This window comes from Ursus americanus, chromosome 25 (assembly GCF_024610735.1).
Source record: "Ursus americanus isolate L20-20 chromosome 25, mUrsAme1.1.p, whole genome shotgun sequence".
Lineage (NCBI taxonomy): Eukaryota > Metazoa > Chordata > Mammalia > Carnivora > Ursidae > Ursus > Ursus americanus.
Genome location: NC_142151.1, coordinates 25,319,696 through 25,337,878, shown reverse-complemented (window position 1 = coordinate 25,337,878; position 18,183 = coordinate 25,319,696). Strand labels below are relative to the sequence as shown.

General features: G+C 42.9%; 1 protein-coding gene across 2 annotated transcripts in view; it reads left to right on the top strand.

The window, feature by feature from the left end:
- Positions 1-14,896, top strand: part of ITPR2 (inositol 1,4,5-trisphosphate receptor type 2) — a 477,037-nt gene extending 462,141 nt beyond the window's left edge. For both annotated transcript variants that reach the window (XM_045811874.2, XM_087855710.1), the window contains 2 exons: positions 5,778-5,939; positions 6,674-14,896. In XM_045811874.2, coding sequence (XP_045667830.1) covers positions 5,778-5,939; positions 6,674-6,760 — 249 coding nt within the window. In that variant the 3' untranslated portion in view covers positions 6,761-14,896. The remainder of the gene's footprint in view (positions 1-5,777; positions 5,940-6,673) is intronic.
- The last annotated feature ends 3,287 nt before the right edge of the window (positions 14,897-18,183 follow it).

Below are 18,183 nucleotides of genomic sequence, written 5' to 3'. Positions count from 1 at the left end.
CAACTTTTAATGGGTACCTAGCAGAGCTAAAAAGACACGAGGCAACTTCACCAAAGCTTGGCTCACTGAAATCCATCCCATTACTTCTTTTTTATTTTATTTTATTATGTTAAGTTAGCCAACATATAGTTAGCCATCATTAGTTTTTGATGTAGTGTTCAGATAAAGGGCAGGTATCCAAGATCTATAAAGAACTTGTCAAACTCAACAGCCAAAACACAAATAATCCAGTCAAGAAATGGGCAGAAGACATGAACAGACACTTCTCCAAAAAAGACATACAAATGGCTAACAGACACATGAAAAAATGTTCAACATCACTAGCCATCAGGGAAACACATCCCATTACTTCTTAATCTCGCTCTGATGTGGAGAGAAATCATTACAATCCTACATGTTCTTGAGCCCATGGCCAGTGAAGCATCAACGGGAATAGGTTCCACAAAAACTGTTCCACCAATGTAATGTGGAGAAACTTGTCCAGAAGTGGAAATCAAGTGCAGGGACATCTGTCACTGTATGTAAGACCTACAGGAAACCTAAACTTTCTAGGTTTCAGGCTGGGCATTTGTAATATGATGAGCTTGGCTTATGTGGTTTCAAGGTTGCTTCTAGCCTCAATGCTATGTTTCTGTTTGCTCATTTGGCAGGCTTGAGGCTTGTCTCAGCAATTTGATTTGTGAAACTTTCTGGCTCACAGAAGAATGAGCTGGAGGAGACACAGAGACCCCCTGGGGTCACATTCTGGTCTTACAGATGAGGAAACTGGGACTCAGAGAGCCAGGGTTCCCCTTCCCCTTATATCACATAGCTAGTTTTTGGCTGTGCTAAAACCAGAACCCACGTGTTCTGCCTCTTAGGTCCATGATCTTTCCATCAGACCACATTGCCTCTTTGGCACAAATGGGGGATCATGCTGAAGAACCAAACATGAAAACAGCACAGCTAACCTTGAGGGACACCTGACACCCTAATCATTTTATTGAATAACTACAAAAGTAAATAGATCAAATCGATCTGTTGAATGTACTGTTTGAAAGATTTTTTTCATTTCTGGTCATCTAGAAAGATACATTATTTTTAGAATCTAAGGATAGCTAGAGGGTGATGGTCGGCATGCTCTGCGAGTCCTTTCTCAGAGGTGTGACTGGTTTATCTCTGACCTTTGCATTTAGAATTCTCAAGAAGCTCTGAATTTCCACTCACCAAGTTACGAGGTTCTTACACTGTCACCTCAGAGCCTAACAGTTAATCTGCAACTTCTCCGACTTTATGCTACCCTGTGCTCGAATATTTTCATTCCTGGTGGAAGAAGGAAATGATTTCATATTGACTAACAGAAGTCAGCATGGGAATCTACTAGTCATGTGCATAATCACAAGACGTACGTAGCCCATATGAGTAACTGAGAAATAACGAATCAAATCAAGCTGCTTTGTTAGATGGCAAACACATTACAAGTCAACAGGGTAAGAAAGTGGTGTCCTGTTCTGTACGTCTGTCTTGCGGTTCTGGCTTAGACAAAAATCCAAGGTCTCACCCTGCTCAGTCTGAGCCTTCCATAGAAGCTGCTCATTGTGCCAGTAGAGCAGAAAGAGGAACCTTGGGGTATTTAATTGGGAGCCACTTTCGATGAAAAAGCATACGCAGCATTTATTCTGAGAACACTATTGTATTTGAGTTAATTTTGGTGGGAAAAAATGTACTTCCTGCGCTCACTTGAAGAAACATCAGTTGTGAACATTATTTTTAAAAGACTGGCTTTATTTGTAAAAAAGAGGACAGAGAGCAATTTAGGTTGGTTATTTTTTTCCATTTTAGTGAGAGATGTAAAACATTCATGTCACGCTCCTTAAAAATTAAGGAAAGGATCTACAGAGCATTCAATACTCAAAAAAGTCTTAGTTACACACGGTATATAGGTTTCAGATTATGGTCCGTTGATGTAGAGAGGAAGACCAGAATAAAACAAAAGCACAGTCGTGGGAGAGAAGAGACTGAGACACAAGCAAACAGACAGACACAGAGAAAGACACAAGCGGCCACAGAAAGAAAGGTGAGGAGAACCAAAAGGGTATTAGAAATGAGAACAGCTTTGGAGAACCACGAGAAAGGACCATAGAGCCTGCAAGCACAAGCTTGTCCTTGCTTTCACCAGCCTTTGGCAGAAGTCTTACTCTCCACCTAGACTGGAACTCTGCTGGGTTTTGCTCTCTATTGTTTTCTCAGTGCCTAGCACAGACGTGGTAAACACAGTAAGAATGAGTAGATGAATGGATGAACACATGAACAAGTGAAGAATGAATCTGTAGGGAGAGTCCCAACCCTGGGACACCTACAATAGGATCTCTTCAAAGGTGGTTTCACAGAGTCTCACCCATGTTTTCTTTGAAGTAGTGATGCCATTGGCTAAGCAACACAGCAGTGGTTTCCTTCTGTTTCTTTTGGAGACTTTCTGAAAGTCGATGTTTTCACCATCCTGACCCTGGCTATCACCATGTCCATTAGCACCTTCTCAGTCCAGGCCCAGCTGTCTGAGGCTCTCCAGCCCTTCTGGTCCATCAGTGCCCCCTAGAATCCCTATCCTGATGCAGACCACCTCTCCTGTCCCAGAATGATGCCTTCTTGGCTCTCCCAAGACAGTCCCTAGTCTGTTAGCCCACTTGCTGGCAGCTGCATATTTCCCCAAGCCCTCCCCACTGAGGACTCTGCTGACTGGTTGCCCTTCATTAAGAAATCATCGCATCTTCACGTGCATGTGAAAATGCCTTTTTCAACCCTTTTCCATCACTGCCCTCTGATACCTCCCGCTCACTCCTGTACATTCATCACAGATTTTGGCCCTTGGCCACCCACAGCGTCCTCATCCACCCCAACTACTGACCTCCTTCAGGATGACCTCAGGGACTTTGTGCACAATTCATCCAAAAGATTAGCCCCTGCAAATTCAGTGATTTTTTAAAAATTTTAGTAAAATACACATAACATAAAATTTGTCGTTTTAAGTGTCCATTTTTACGGGAGTAAGTACAATCACATTACTGCATTACTCTGCATTACTACAGCCCTCTCCAGAGAATTTGCATCTTCCCCAACGGAAACTCTATACCCAGTAAATACTAACTCCCCCAATTCGCTGATATTTTAGCAGATTGAAGGCACTCTCACCCTAAAATCTTCATTTCCTAAAGTTGTTCTACCTTCAGAATCTTTGATTTTATCATTCTACTTTCTGTCCACAGTCTTCTGTCTTGCCTTGCAAGAGTCCTTGATGCAGACAGGTCTGGGTTGGGATCCCAGCTAAACCATGTGCTAGCCTCAGTTTCTTCATTTATAAAGCTCTGACCATCGATAATACTGTAAAGAATATAGATACTAAACAGGTAAGAGAACTGAGTTAAGTGGGCTGTGGAAAGGATTAAGGATTGAGTGCAGGGAGCAGGGAGCCCAGGTCTGTTCTCCTCCATCTTACCTACCAGGCCACGCGTTAGCGTCGCTCACTCCAGACAGCACTTTGCTGACTTCCCAGCACCGTGTCTTTCTGATACATGACACACCGTCCTGCATCAGTCCAGCTCTCTGCCTCACCTGCACATCAGCCAGGCTGTTGGAAAACCATGGTTTTTGCGGGTGTCATTACAAGGCATGGTCTCCCAATTTGCTAGGCCACCCATCCTGCCCTAGAAGCATTTAATGGGTCTTTATTTGGCTTCCTCTTCCCACTCCCCACAAGAGCTATTCCCGATCTTTCTCCTTCAGTCCACCTCCCTACCCTGCCACTACTCCAGCTACTATCATGTATCTTTTTTGTCTGCGTAGACCAGAGTTCTTAAGCTGGAGTGCACGTAGGAATCACGTACATCCCCAAAGATGCTCTGATTTGGAAAGAGGTAGTGGGATTGAAATCTGTAGTTTTAACAGGCAACCCCTGAGGATTTTGATATACACAGTGCACAGTCCACTTTTCGTGGAAGGCTGTCGTAAGCCACAGGCCCCCCTGGAGCAGATATCTTATCTGATTTTCACCTCTACATACCGGGCAAAAGATGCTGCAGGATTGATTGAATGAATGAATTTGGTTGTCACTGTGCACTTCAAATTAAGTGACCATCCTCCTTTGACATGCTAATTAGCTACAGCTGTTTAAATGCAGTTTCAAATTCTTCAATATGTTTTCTCTTTAATTCTTTATCTGCCCTTTTCATCGCATTGGGGGTAGGGAACCATAAAGAACTTGTTGTTTTCTGAGCGGTGACAATAACGGCAGAACACCAGCAACAACCCCATAGTTAGAGGAGATTGAGACAGAAGGACAGAGAGAAGTCAGGCCTTCCCACTGAACCTCAGGGGAGGAAAATACTCTGTGGACCCTCTTTCTAGTGACTGGCCAGGCAGAAGTCATGGGAACCACTGCAGTGGGTTTTTCTGAAGTGGGAGAAATCTTAAGCAGGGAGATCAGCACTAGGGATGTTGGGAAAGGGGACCTAGGGAAATAGGGAGGCAAATAGCCATGCAGGCTGACATTCCCAGTCCGTGGTGGAAAGGCGCACCTGGCTTCAAATCCCAGCTCTGCCATTCTCTCGCTTGTCAAATGGGTGTTTTGTTTTTTTTTTTTTATTTTTTTTTTATTTTTTTTTGTTCCCTGGCAGTATTTTTTTTCTTTTGCCCAGTCTTTTATTTTTTTATAGTATTTTTAATACTGTGTTAGTCACCATACAGTACACCACAAGTTTTTGATGTAAAGTTCCATGATTCATTAGTTGTGTATAACACCCAGTGCACCATCCAATACGTGCCCTCCTTACTACCCATCACCAGCCTATCCCATTCCCCCACTCCCCTCCCCTCTGACGCCCTCAGTTTGTTTCCCAGAGTCCATGTGTTTAAACTGTTGGGGCAGCTCGTTGTCTCATCTGTAAGATGGAGACAATATGATTTACCTTGCAAGCTGTTTTGAAAATTGAAAAGTGTACTATAAGTAATGCATGGTGATTGTATGATGTTCAGCAGAGTTTTCAAGCGAGCCGGGCACCGGGTGAACTCCTGGTTTCGACAACAATGGAGGACTACACACACAGACACACACACACACACACACACCCCTACACCCAGTCTGCCTAGAAAAACAGAAGTGGTACCAGCTCTTGCCCTCTGGGGAAGTCGAACTCTGAAACCTCATCCTCACTGTAATAAAGTGTTTCCAAAGGGAGCAGACAGAGTAACCTAGGGCCATGCGCTCCCACTTCCGCCTTGCCTGAGCAGAGCTCAGAGCCTGTCTTGGGGAGTGGGCGGTAAACTAGTTTAGCATGGGTGGCTGGGACTGAAACATTTCTTTTACCACCCTTCTATTCTGCCACCCCTTTCTTTTCTGGGGCGGGGGGGGGTTGTGGAGAAACAGCGCATGCCTCTACTGTACCCACACATACTTGAATCTGTTCTCTGCGGCCTCCAGAGCCTACCTCATCATTCATCAGGATTCACTGAATGCCCTCTGGGTTCAGGGTGCTGTGCTAAGTGCTTTACCCGGGACCTCCCTGGGAGCCCATAGGAAGTTTGTTCCAATATTTAAAATCTTCCCCCAGCTCATGAAAACCAAAGCCTAACCTGCACTTCATTCCCACCCACAGACATCCTCAAGCCTGGCCAGAAACAGTCCCTTTTGCTTTGAGTACTAAGAAACTCTGATTTAAATGTTAATACTAATGAACGCCTATAATCCTTCTTTTATGGAACTCCAGACTCCCTCCCAATACTTACTCCCTTGTATTTGCTTTTAGGAGAAGAATTTAGACTGGTTTCCTCGGATGCGAGCCATGTCCCTCGTTAGCAATGAAGGTGACAGTGAACAAAATGAGATTCGGAACCTGCAGGAGAAGTTGGAATCAACCATGAGCCTGGTCAAACAGCTGTCGGCTCAGCTGGCCGAGCTCAAGGAGCAGGTCAGTGTGCTCGGGAAGTTGGAGCTGCAGCTGGTGGGGTGGAATCAGTCACCACTTCGTGTGAGGGAAGACCTGAGGCTCCTGGGGGCAGGACTGTTACAGAGAGCTGTAAATTCCAAAAAGGAACCCCCACGCTGAGTTGTGAGAACCACATCTCCGCAGGTCGAGGCTTCTCCTATCCCATTCCCACCTGTGTGAGTCTTCTCCCGCTTCGGAAGGGGCGGGGGGCGGGGGAGAAGGAGCAAATGCCAAAATACAAGGGCCTCTTTGCACTTTTTGAGAGAAAATTATATTTTCTGCCATCCTAGCAATTACTAAACTCATCGGAAAGGCAGATCGTCATCGGGACCTGTCATTTCAATGCTATAATCAACCCGTTCATCATGTGAAATTATTAGCAGTAGTAAAAATACTATCAAAAGTAGCTGGGGTAGCTATTAAAATGACTACAGTGATGGTGGTGATTATCTGACAAGTCAGGGCTGCTTGAAAAGAACCATGGTTCCTGTTTTTAACCACAGAGAGGCGTTTGCCTTTTTTTTTTCTCTGTTTGTGGAAATTCACTTAAAAAAAAATATTTTCCCTTTTTTTTTTTTTTTTTTTTGGTAACTATATTCTAGAGGATGCCAGACAGACTGTAGGTGCTTGGGAAATATTAACCCCGCATTGCGTAGCCCACCAACACTGGGGAAAAGTGAGAAAATCAGCTCAACGCACTCTCTCTTTTCCCCCAGATGACAGAACAAAGGAAGACTAAGCAGAGACTGGGCTTTCTCGGACCAAACACACCCCATGTGAATCATCACGTGCCGCCACACTGATACCACGGGGGGAGCCGTGACTAGCCTGTCATCAGTGTCCTGCCTGATCGCTGAGTAAAGAACTGAGACGGAGGGGAGTGAACAGTGCCTATTGTTGAAAGTTAAAAACAACCAAGTGCCAAGATGTTGAGTGGTTTAGCTCTGAGAACAATTTATAACTGTGTTTTCATGGTTGAGAAGACCAAACTTAAAAGCTAAAAGCGCACATCACGCATTCTTAATGTAACGTGAGGTAGCTTGCTGGAAATGGAAGGAGAGGGTAGGGGGAGGCAGGGTGCAAGGGGGTGCGGCAGGGACAGAACGACCTTTGGCTAAATCAGTAAGAGTCAGTTTGGGCTTAAGTGCTGACGGCGACCTTCGTCGCGGTTGGTTGGGATTGATTTCTTTTAATGACGGCGTATAGGTTAGCGGTACAGGAATTCATCCAGGGGCTAAGTTTTCCTAAGGAAAATAACAGCAAAGATTTAAAAGGAAGAGTTGCAGAGAAAAATGTTAATGCTTCCAAACTGTAGCTGTCACGGGGCGATTTTCTTATTTATAACATGCCACACAATGGATTTCCAGCTCTCGGAACGTAGTGCTTTGGAGCTCGTGCCCCTCACGCTGACAGCACAACTGGAATGTGATTGCTTTCTCCCGGCTTCGGAGGGGCTCTGTCAATGCGGAGCACAAAAGGGGATTTTCATATAACCCGTTCAAAACATGTTTTAAGTCATGTAGAGGGGAAGATTTTAAAAGATTTGGGGAAGAAACAGCTGACGGTAAGCCCCGGGGAAGAATTTTTTTGCAAACATATGTATGCTATTAAAATACATTGAGAATACTAAATGGAAATGCTTACAGGTGACAGGGAATATTGAGAAACTTACGATGGTCACATTGCCTTTTATAAATATGGAGTAAAAGCTGTTTGATTCATGTTTGCTGTGCTTAAGGAATTGAGTGGTTTTATTTATCCCATCTCTGCAGTTAGGGGGAAAAAAATCCAAGAAATTTATTGAATACTCAAGAAAATACAGCATTTCAATTGTGGATTTTAAACTGTATCGGTAAGAGCTTTTCAGAATGTAGAAAGATAATCATCTCTTCCCCAAATTGTTTTTAGGTTAAATTATGCAACCAGGATTTGTGGAGGGAGAAAATAACCTGCCGTGCTCATTGGATTCGTAGAGGCTATACATTTAGAATGTTAAAGCCAAATATACGGGTAATGGAACAACTGCCGCATGGTGAAGGGACAAGGCCCCTGACCCCAGACTCTGGGAGATGCTTTGCAAATTGACCTCTGGCCCCTGCCCCCCAAGGAAAGAACAATTACCTCCAGAGTCTTAAAACTCTCAAATTATTACTGCCAAGGTTTAAGGTCTGGTTAGGGATTGCTATGACCATTTTTAAAGCTTTTGGATTGTTGTCATTTAGTTTAAAACTATTGGCTCTTAAAGTTCTTGAATCACGGTCTGGGTAGATTATAAATGATTTCTGAACCAGTCCTTCTTCCACAATGTTGAAATGTAGACTTGGAGCCAAGCTGTGGAAACCCAGAGCAACAGTTTCTTAACTGAATCCACTGGTACCTCCCACCCCCACACCCCAGTACTTCCCTGTCTTAAGAATTCTTTATTGTGACACCATAATATTTTTCTTTCCCAATCACCAAAGGACCATGATTCCAAAATACTAAGAAACTGGGATATAAAGCTGCCTGCACCACAGAGCTTTGAACCTAGTAGGCATTCAACAAATGGAACAGAAACTTCACTGTGGCTCAGTTACCCTTAATCCTTTATTAAAACTTTAAACGATATCACATACTTGATTTTTTTAAAATGGCTTCACCAAACCAAAGTCGACCAAAGCAGTCATTGTTTGAATTCAAGACCGTCATTGTTAGAACAGTATTAGATGAAAGTACGCATGAAAGTATTTTAATTAGACAGAGTTTGCAGGTGGGGAGAAGAAGAGGAAATTGGCAAAGATTGATCCTATTCCAGGGTAGGAACCCACCTCTGTTTTAACATGAAATAAGATATTTTTGATGTCTGAACATCAGAAGAGATTAATTTGTCCAGATGAGAGCAACCTGCTTTTCACTTGATGAACTATTTCTTCTTTTCTGGGACCATGCCATTGAGTATATAACTGCTATCAACAAACGGCCTAACCTCTCCACCTATTGTCAGGGGCAGCTCACCGTTTCATGGCGTATTTTCTCGAATAGGAAGTACCCAAAAGAGATTGCAACTGACCTGATTCTTACTTGTTCAAAACTGAAATATTTCTCAGTTGTGTTTTTCTGTCCTGCCTAACTACTTAGAGATTATAGAGCAAAATAAACAATAACAAAAAAGCAAACAAAAAAGTCGCTCTCCAGGGTCTTAAAGTCATGACGTCATGAGAAGATAGTAATGGGGAAATTTGACATTTGATATAAGTTCATATTTGGTATGTATATGTTTGTTAATGCAACTGGAATATTTGACCTAGGCAAGTTCGGTTAACGTTTTTATATTTATATAGTGATATTAAAATGAGTACATTAATCTTTGATTCTGATGTTAAGGGAAATGTTTCACTCCTTAGTTATTAAAATGCATATCAGTTTAAAAGTATCAGTTTCTGCTGAATATAATTTTTAATTCCAAAAAGATTTTATTTCCCTGCATGCTACATTCTGAGACCCAAGAGTTTAATGAAAGTATGTCTCCTAATTTATAATATCATATGAGAGTGTTTGTATCCTATAAGATTATAATATTAATAAATTATATACATGTAAAAATTATTTTTTCAAGCCCTTGAGAAAGTTCATTTAGAAAGGGCTATTTTCTTGCTTCCTGAAATTTTTCTGTTGGTGATAAAGATACAGTTTCTAGTGGATTATTGATTATATCAGGAAGATGTTCCATTCAAGTCAGAACTAATCATGTGCTTATTTCCATATTCTCAGCTCACAACGCATTGTTTTGGCTGCTCTTCTTAGTTTATAGTTGTTTCGTTACAAGCAGTAATCCACTAGGCCTCACCCCCTGCCCCCACGTGCCCGGGTTGAGCTGAGTGGACAGGCTGGCCATCTGGGGATTTGGGCAGGGAAGGTGAGGAGCGGATCTTCACTATGTTAGGGAAAAGGAGTAAATGAGAGTTAATAGGAAGAAAAGGGCCGACCCTCCAGAGGCCCAGTGGACTAGGGGTTAAGTAAGTAAATATTGCACAGGTGTAATGCTGTAACCAATTACAGACTTGAGAGCTACCATTTAAACGTGCCTCAGACTGTGCTCTGTGCAAGGGCAGCTGTAAGAGGCGTCTCCCCTCAGCTGTTCTTAAATCACTACGGAATAACCCACAGACCCGTTCCAATGAGTGACACGTGATACCATTGGAAAGAGAGGAGTGGGCACCTTAACCACAAACACACATGCCTCTAGGAGCTAGGCAGGTCACTAAAATGGGCGCCATCGTGGGGTGCATACCATTTGTAGGGAGTGGGGAAGCTCCGGGGAACTTTCTACTTGCAAAAGTTGACAACTAAGTCCAGCTTTGAGAAAATGCCTGAGACCATTTGAGGCCCTCCAGTCACTCACTGGCTAGCTCTGAAATAATCGTTGGTCAAGTAGAAGGGAACCCAGTACCGACACCAAGTAGAGGATCTAACATGCGTGTGGAAGTGGAGAGATCTGAAAACAAATCCAAGTATCATCTCTGACCTGGACTGTTTCCACAGACTGGAATCATTTATAAAATTATCATACCACTACTTCTCATATCATCACCAGTAGACTTTTTCTTTCCTGCAGTCGAGTATTACTATATTTGCCTCAAATAATATGATCCTAATAGAATCTGTCAAGACCAGAGAAGTATAAGTTATCAATTATGAATAAAATGGGGTTTGTAGAACTTTTTTGTATGTGATACTTCAAGTGCCTTTTTCATTTCTTGCCACGTGTCTGTGTAATCTATCCATTGGTATGAAAGTCATTATTATTGCTGTTTTACATAGTGAGACGTGAAGGACAAAAAATTGGGGGCTTGAACCACACTGTGCTAATTCAAATGGAACATCGTGCCCAGCATTTATTGGGGGTGGGCTCGGTCCCCAATTGGCCAACACCTACTGGTATATCTATATTGTGTCTGGTGCCCAGCTTGGGCTCAGTGGGCACAGGGCATTTGGTGTCTAGCATTCTCTGGTTCTTAACGCACAGTGCTTCAAAATGATAGTTCCCCCTCAGAAGACAAAGAAGCATGCAACGGCTGAAATCAATGAGTTGCATGAATCACATGCAAACCATGACTAGAATTCTTTGCTCATGTGGGCATTTTCCAGTCTGCCACAGTTCCTTGAAGCAGTGTGGCAAGAATTGTTTTGTTTTGCTTGGAATCGGAGGAAAGGTTGAGCGAAGGAAATCGGACAATGAGTTCCTCTTCCAGTAAGAATAACTGGCACGAAGGGCAGGAGTTTGCATGTGGAGGGGAGTGTGATGGACGTCTGCAAGTCACCCTGCCTTTGACCGGTCAGCCGTGGTGCTTTGCGGAAGTCTCGGGAAAGCCTCTAGCTTCACGGCAGGCCAGAACTCCGTGCGCTTTAGCCTCTCCTGTGTCTTTCCGCAACAACAGAGCTGCGGGTGCATTCCATGGAGTTGGCCACATACCAAACAGAGAAACACAGAAACCAAACTTGATGCAGGTAGATTTATAGGAACAGAGATTGGTCGTTGAACTTAGTTTGACTCAATTTAATGGAAAATTCTGGTTTTTACACCTCGATGCAGATTTCCCCTGGGTTAGCCCACTCCCTTTTCACACTGGTCCTTGGGCTAAAATCACCTCCTGGGAGAATTACCTCCTCACAGCAGGGGAAATGTGGATACCGGTGTGGATTTGTTTTTTTTGTTTTTTTATTTTGTTTTTTTATTATGTTAGTCAGCATACAGTACATCCCTGGTTTCCGATGTAAGGCTCGATGATTCATTAGTTGCGTATAACACCCAGTGCACCATGCAATACGTGCCCTCCTTACTACCCGTCACCAGTCTATCCCATTCCCCCACCCTTCTCCCCTCTGAAGCCCTCAGTTTGTTTCTTAGAGTCCATAGTCTCTCATGCTTCATTCCCCCTTCTGTTTACCCCCCTTTCTTTATCCCTTTCTTCCCCTACCGACCTTCCTAGTTCTTATGTTCTCTTCTGCAACCCAATTCGACACATCCCTCCAAAGTCCCCTTCGCCCCCGCCCGATGACACTGTTTGCATGCGAAAAGGTTTCCGAGGCTGCTCCCTGTTCTACTAACTGCTTTTAGTTTTGATTTTATGATTGTCTCACTTTGGACAATTGTATCTGCTTTTCTGTATGGCATAACCTCTTCCTTCTTTTTCATCACAAATAACATGTTTCTTTGTGAATTTGGTCTTCTTGGCAGTATATTCAAATAAAAATTCTGTGAACACAATAGCTTAAAATTAGACCCTTCTCTGTAAAAAATAATAATAATAATAATGTATTTTATGTCAGTTAGGTTTTATCAGAGAAGCAAAAGCATGATGACTGCGATTTATTTTAAGAATTTGACCGGATGTAGTGAAGAACTCTATGGAAGGCTGGTGCTTCTGCGTCTGGCTGTGGGTCTGAAGTCACTAAGTCAGTGGGGCTGGCAGTCAGGAAGAAAAACTGGGTGTGAAGCAGGAAAAAAACAAGGACAAACTGGAACCTATGGGGACAAAAAAAATTTGCATATAGCTCTCACCACTACCAAACTCCATAACACGTGGAGCTGAAAAATGAAGCTGACGTTCTTCACCTTGGAGCTGCAGGTGCATGTGAAAGTGACCCGGGACTCAGAGAAGCTGAAGGAGATCTGATGGGTGCTGGGGGGAGGGGGCGGTGTGGACAGGCTGCTGCCCCACGCCAGCCAGGTGTGCCAGGAGATCAGGCTGTGAGCTGCAGGGGCTCCTGTTGCCTATTCTTTCTGAACTTGAGGGCTGTTGCTTCACTTCCATCCACCACATCTTGTGAAAATATCTCCTGTAATTAACCTGTAATCCTCTGAGAAAGGGGATTCTGGGAAATAATAGCTCCAGCTAAGCTAGATTGACATAGTACATAGCCACCCCATTGGAGTAGACTTTAATGCTTACCAAGAGTGGTGTTCCTTTTCTACTGGACACATACTAGACACGTTGCCCAGCACCTATTGCAGTTGAGTGGAAAATACATGACTAGTTCTGACCAATGGATTGTGAGTGATTGACAAGCTGAGGCAGGAAAAAGTCCCTCCACGTCTCCAGTTCTTTCCTCACCACATCAATTATGGAAACCAAGATGGAGCCAGTCTGAATCCCTGAGTCACCTCTTTGAAGGGAGCTACCCTGAAGAGCCTTGATAGGCACGGCAAAACTGGTATGAATGAGAAACAAACTTTCATGTGTTAAGGCATTGAAATTAAAGGAGTTTTTGGTTGTTCTTAAATAAATGAGATCAGGGTACATATGATTGTTACTGTAGCATAACCCAGCCTACCTAATACAGATACATACATGTATTAGGCACCAGAAAATTAACCCAAATATACCACTTCCGGGATGTATCTAAGAAAAACAGAAAGTAAAGAAAAATCTACATATGCAAAATACTCATCATATCATTATTTACAATTCAAAAATGGAGCGCAGTCCAAAGTCCAGTACTTTCGGTGTGTTTAAAATCTATACTTCACTCATAGAATGGAATGAGATGAAATTTATGAGAACTATGCAAACTGAGGCAACATTGGAAAACAGGTAGGAAAAATTTTTAAAATAGCTGCAATTATATGTACACCATTAACTGTATAAAAGCATGTTTCTCAAAAAGACATGAACAAGATGCACTATAATGATGATTGTTTTAAAATAGCAAGGATGATACGTTATTTTCTTTTCTCCTTATTTTCTCTATTTTTAAAATTGCTTTTATAGTTTAATAATAACATTTTTTAAAGGAAGTAAAAGTTGTACTAACTCCAGCAAGTATTTCCCTGAGAGCAAGTTTTCCCAAACTCATTTACATTTTTATAGGATAACTGGAATTGTAGATGAAGTGAATACCATCGCTGTCATTTATATTGATTTCAACAAGACATTTAAGAAAAGTGACATGATAGTCATGCAGACAAGATACAAAAATTTGTCCTGGATCAGAGTAGAGTTCTACAAATCTGTATGCAAGTGAATAATTTTATTTAATGTGAGGTTAGAGTAAAATATCCTTGGCCTATTGTTAGATGTCGGTCCTTGGCCTTTTCTTGACCAACATTTATTTCAATGTCTGGAATAAAGAAATAGATGACAAAATTACAAAATGTGGGGATGACATAAAGTTGGGGAGTAGACTGAACGTGATGGATGACGGTAACAATAATGTCAGAAAACTGGAACAATGAACAAATCTATTCTGATGAACTTTAACTGGCAGGAATGTAAAATTTAGCTCCAAAAAGCTCAGTTGCATAATATATGATAGAGCAGACAACCATTCATGTAAAAAACAAACCATGAAATTTTGAATAAAATCTAGCTCCACGTTTATAAGTTAATTTATGTCAACATATGTTTACTTAGTGCTTACTATATTTAAGGACTATTGCAAAAGTCCAGGCAAGATATGATGAGGGTTTTATCTCAAAGAGTAGGCACTGGGGATAGAAAGAGGGGTTGGTTACAAGTTATATTCAAAAGGGAAAATTCAAAAGAATTTTGGTTCTCCGCTGGGTGAAGAATGAGAAAAAAGGAGGAACCCAGAATGACTCCTGGGCTTTGGGCTTGATGAAAGGGAAAATAGTGATGTTGTCCATTGAAATAGGGAGTAGTGGCAGAGTAGGCTGTAGGGGGAAGTATACAATGAGTTTATTATTGGACATGCTAAGTTTTAGTTCTTTGAGACATTAGGAAGAAATATCTGTTAGTTGGATATATAAGCTTAGAGTTCATGAAAGAAATCAAGGCTAGAGAGAAAAGATTTAAAAGTCATCAAGACATACATGGCGGTGAGAGCAAAAGAATAAATGAATGCTAAAAGACAGTGTAGACATTAAGAAGAGAAGATCAAAGACAGAGCCCAAAGAAAATTTAGCAAGTGAAGCTAAAAAAAAAAAAGAGAGAGAGAGAAATCAGAGAGCTAGTGTGAGAACAAATAGAAATGAGGTTTCAGAAGTCAAGGGAGGAGTTTCAAAAGGTATGGGACTTCCTATAAAATATGCTCATATCCTCTCAGATCCTCATATATCCCTCCTAACTTTCTAGTCATAAACATATAAAAAGTAGAAAGTAATACCACATCTAATAATATAATATAAAAACAAAATACCATAATCATACAAAACCTAGGTAACTCAATACCATCCCTAAAGCTAAGGAAAGTGTAGTAAGGAGTTCGTCTAACTGCACCTGGGCCATGTGCTTGACACTCCAGTCTCAGAATCAGTTTGTGGACAGCCTAAGGTGAGATGGACTCTCACAGTTTGTCTCTAATCCCTGGACATGGGCCACCCTCATCTGAGGAAGAGGCGGGCATCCCCTTTTATAGGACTATGTTCTGAGTCAGTCAGTTCTTTTACCACCCCTCCCCATGTCCCTTCCGTTCTCACCAAATCTTCTTATTCTACCTCTAGAAGTATACTTCCTGTTTACGACACTGCAAGAAGTGGAATGGGGTGGCCAAGAAGCAGGGGGAAAAGCGGTATATAAGCCTGGACAGGAAGGTTCTGGCATTGTGATTCTCCACGTATAGTGAGTACAAAACGACGCACTGCATCTGACTCTAGAATCAATGTAGAAGGAAAGCCTTCGGCTTCTTCAAGGACTGCTGTTCGGGCAATGCGGTTTGGGCTGCCAGCGTGCCTGTCAGCCTGCCCCAGCAAGAGAAGTGGAGCGGGAGTGAAGGGAATGACCTTCTACCGAAAGAAACTCGCACTCGCCCTCTTCCAGCGTTGCTGATGCAGGGCGGCTGGGAACACAGCACAGAACAGGCTCCGTGTAGCCCGAGATGCCCCAAGGAGCCGAGTCCCCACACAAGTCAGCCTTCCCATTGTGGAGATACAGCTCAGTGCTGACCTTTTTGAAAAGGATGCGCCTGAGGAGACTTCCCCGCATCTCAGCTTTTCAATTTGTTACGTGAAGAACTACAGAGAAGTATAAGGTCAGGAGATTTGAAAGGAGAGGCATATTACCACCAGCCATTCAAACTTGCTTCATAATTATAGGCTTCAGGGCTCTGGCTTCAAGATACATGACAATTTACCTGTGTGTTTTAACAGTTTCCATATCGTTCTACTGGTTGGACATGTACATTGTGGTATGTCCCTTTTCTTGGTTTAAAATAATACAGCAGTACTGTGTGTGGGTGCGCATAGAAACACAGATTGTAAGTGGACTATACTACGAAGTGTTGAGACTGCCTTTGCACCCCACACAATCTTTTTCCTCTAGGGTCGCCTCTAAAGACCCTGGGCTGGCTCAGTGAGTGAGCTATGTGGGCAGCCAGTCCAACAGCGTGATGGCCGATTCTGTGAGGGCCACGCCTACCCCTGATTGGCCAGACTCTCCTGTCCCCTGGTTAGAACTGTTACTTAGTAATCACTTCTTTAAATTAAAAATAATTGTGCTGGGGTGCCTGGGTGGCTCAGTCGTTAAGCGTCTGCCTTCAGCTCAGGGTGTGATCCCAGCGTTCTGGAATCAAGTCCCACATCAGTCTCCTCTGCTAGGAGCCTGCTTCTTCCTCTCCCACTCCCCCTGCTTATGTTCCCTCTCTCGCTGGCTGTCTCTCTGTGTCAAATTAATAGATAAAATCTTTTTAAAAAATAAATAAAAAATAAAAAAATAAAAATAATTGTGCTGTGCATGGAGGATGGAGGAATGAAGTGGACAGCTGACTTCAGAACACACTATAAAAAAGCCCTGCTTGGAGACGGTGGCATTCTAGCATTTTCCCATCATATTGGCCAAAGCTCAGTGATATAGATGCCTAAGTGAATGAATTCTTTGAGTGCCAACTTTGTGCCGAATGTTCTAGTCTAGGTGGAGACAGCAGGCAGGGAAAGAAGAAGTAAAAATGAAGACATGATATGTCTTAAAAGAACTTAGTAGCTACTAAGAGATAATGATACATAGACGATTGCAAAGCCACGTGGTAAGTGTGATAAGAGAGGTAGGCCGTGGAGCCCAGAAGAAGGATCATGGAGGAGAAAGGAGAGTTTACAGAGGGAGCGTTCACATTTGAACTAATACGAATAACAGCAAACATTCCTGAGTGTGCTCTAAAGGTCACTAAATGCTGCACGTGTTTTAAATCATTTAATCCTCGTACGACCCTATGAAGTAAGGGTTAGAATAACCTCTGGTTTAAAGAGGATGAAACCGAAGCACAGGGAAGTTAAGCAGTTTGCTGAAAGTTCCACAGCTTTTAAGATCTGAACCTAGGCAGTCTGCTTCTAAAATCCATACTCTTAACCCACACGCTACCATGTGCACTGAGAAACAACTAGAAGATAGAGGGCAAGTAATGTTCCAGGAGAGATGGGGTTGTAACGCTGTTGTTTAAAAATTAAAGAAAGGTCGGCGCAGGAGAAGTAGAGGTGGGAGGAATGTGAGGCAGCTCTCAGAAGATGAAGATCCAGGGCAAGCGCTTGAGGGACAGGAGTAATGCCTCTTCATACATTTATTGATCCATCAGACATCTCCGGGGTCAGACAGTGTTGCAGGCATGGGGCTAGGCCCTGGAGGTACAAGGAATAAAACGCCAACACTTTCTTGCAGAGCTCACATTTCAGGGGTGAGACAGTCCAGAATGTATTTGAGAACAACGCAGCACATGCCATGGTCAAAGTACAGACGGTGCCATGGTGGCTCAAAAGAAGCTGGTGCTATGTCCCAAGTGTTGAGGTGGCCCGGAGAAAATGGCCGGGACAATTAAATGGGGACGTTAGAAGCGGTCAAGAAAGGAACCAGGGAGAAGGGGCGTTCAAAGTTGCAGGCAGAGTGAAGGCAAGCAGAGAGAGAGGAGAAAAAATGAATTTGTTCGTGGAATGGCCGAAGTCACCGATGGCCGGTATGTCATGGAGGAGTCATAAGAGCCAGGCTTGTTGAAGTTGTTCCATGGTACTAACCTAAGGAAATATGGGGGTGGAAGGTAGCAGCAGCTTCTAGAGGAAGCAGAACATGATCATGTTTAGTTTTCGGAATATAAGTAGAGGCAGAGTGAAGGATGGATTGGAGAAGAAGCTAGAGACGGGAGGGTCAGTTCAGTTAGGAGGTGTTGCAGAGATGCCCCTGGGGAAAGAGAAGGCCTGTGCCAGGGCAGCGGTCGTCTGACAAAGAATTGTGGGACAGGCCCAAGAGACATACATGAGGTAGCAGTCCAGGATTTTAGACCAAGAAAGGGAGAGTTGTTGAAGATT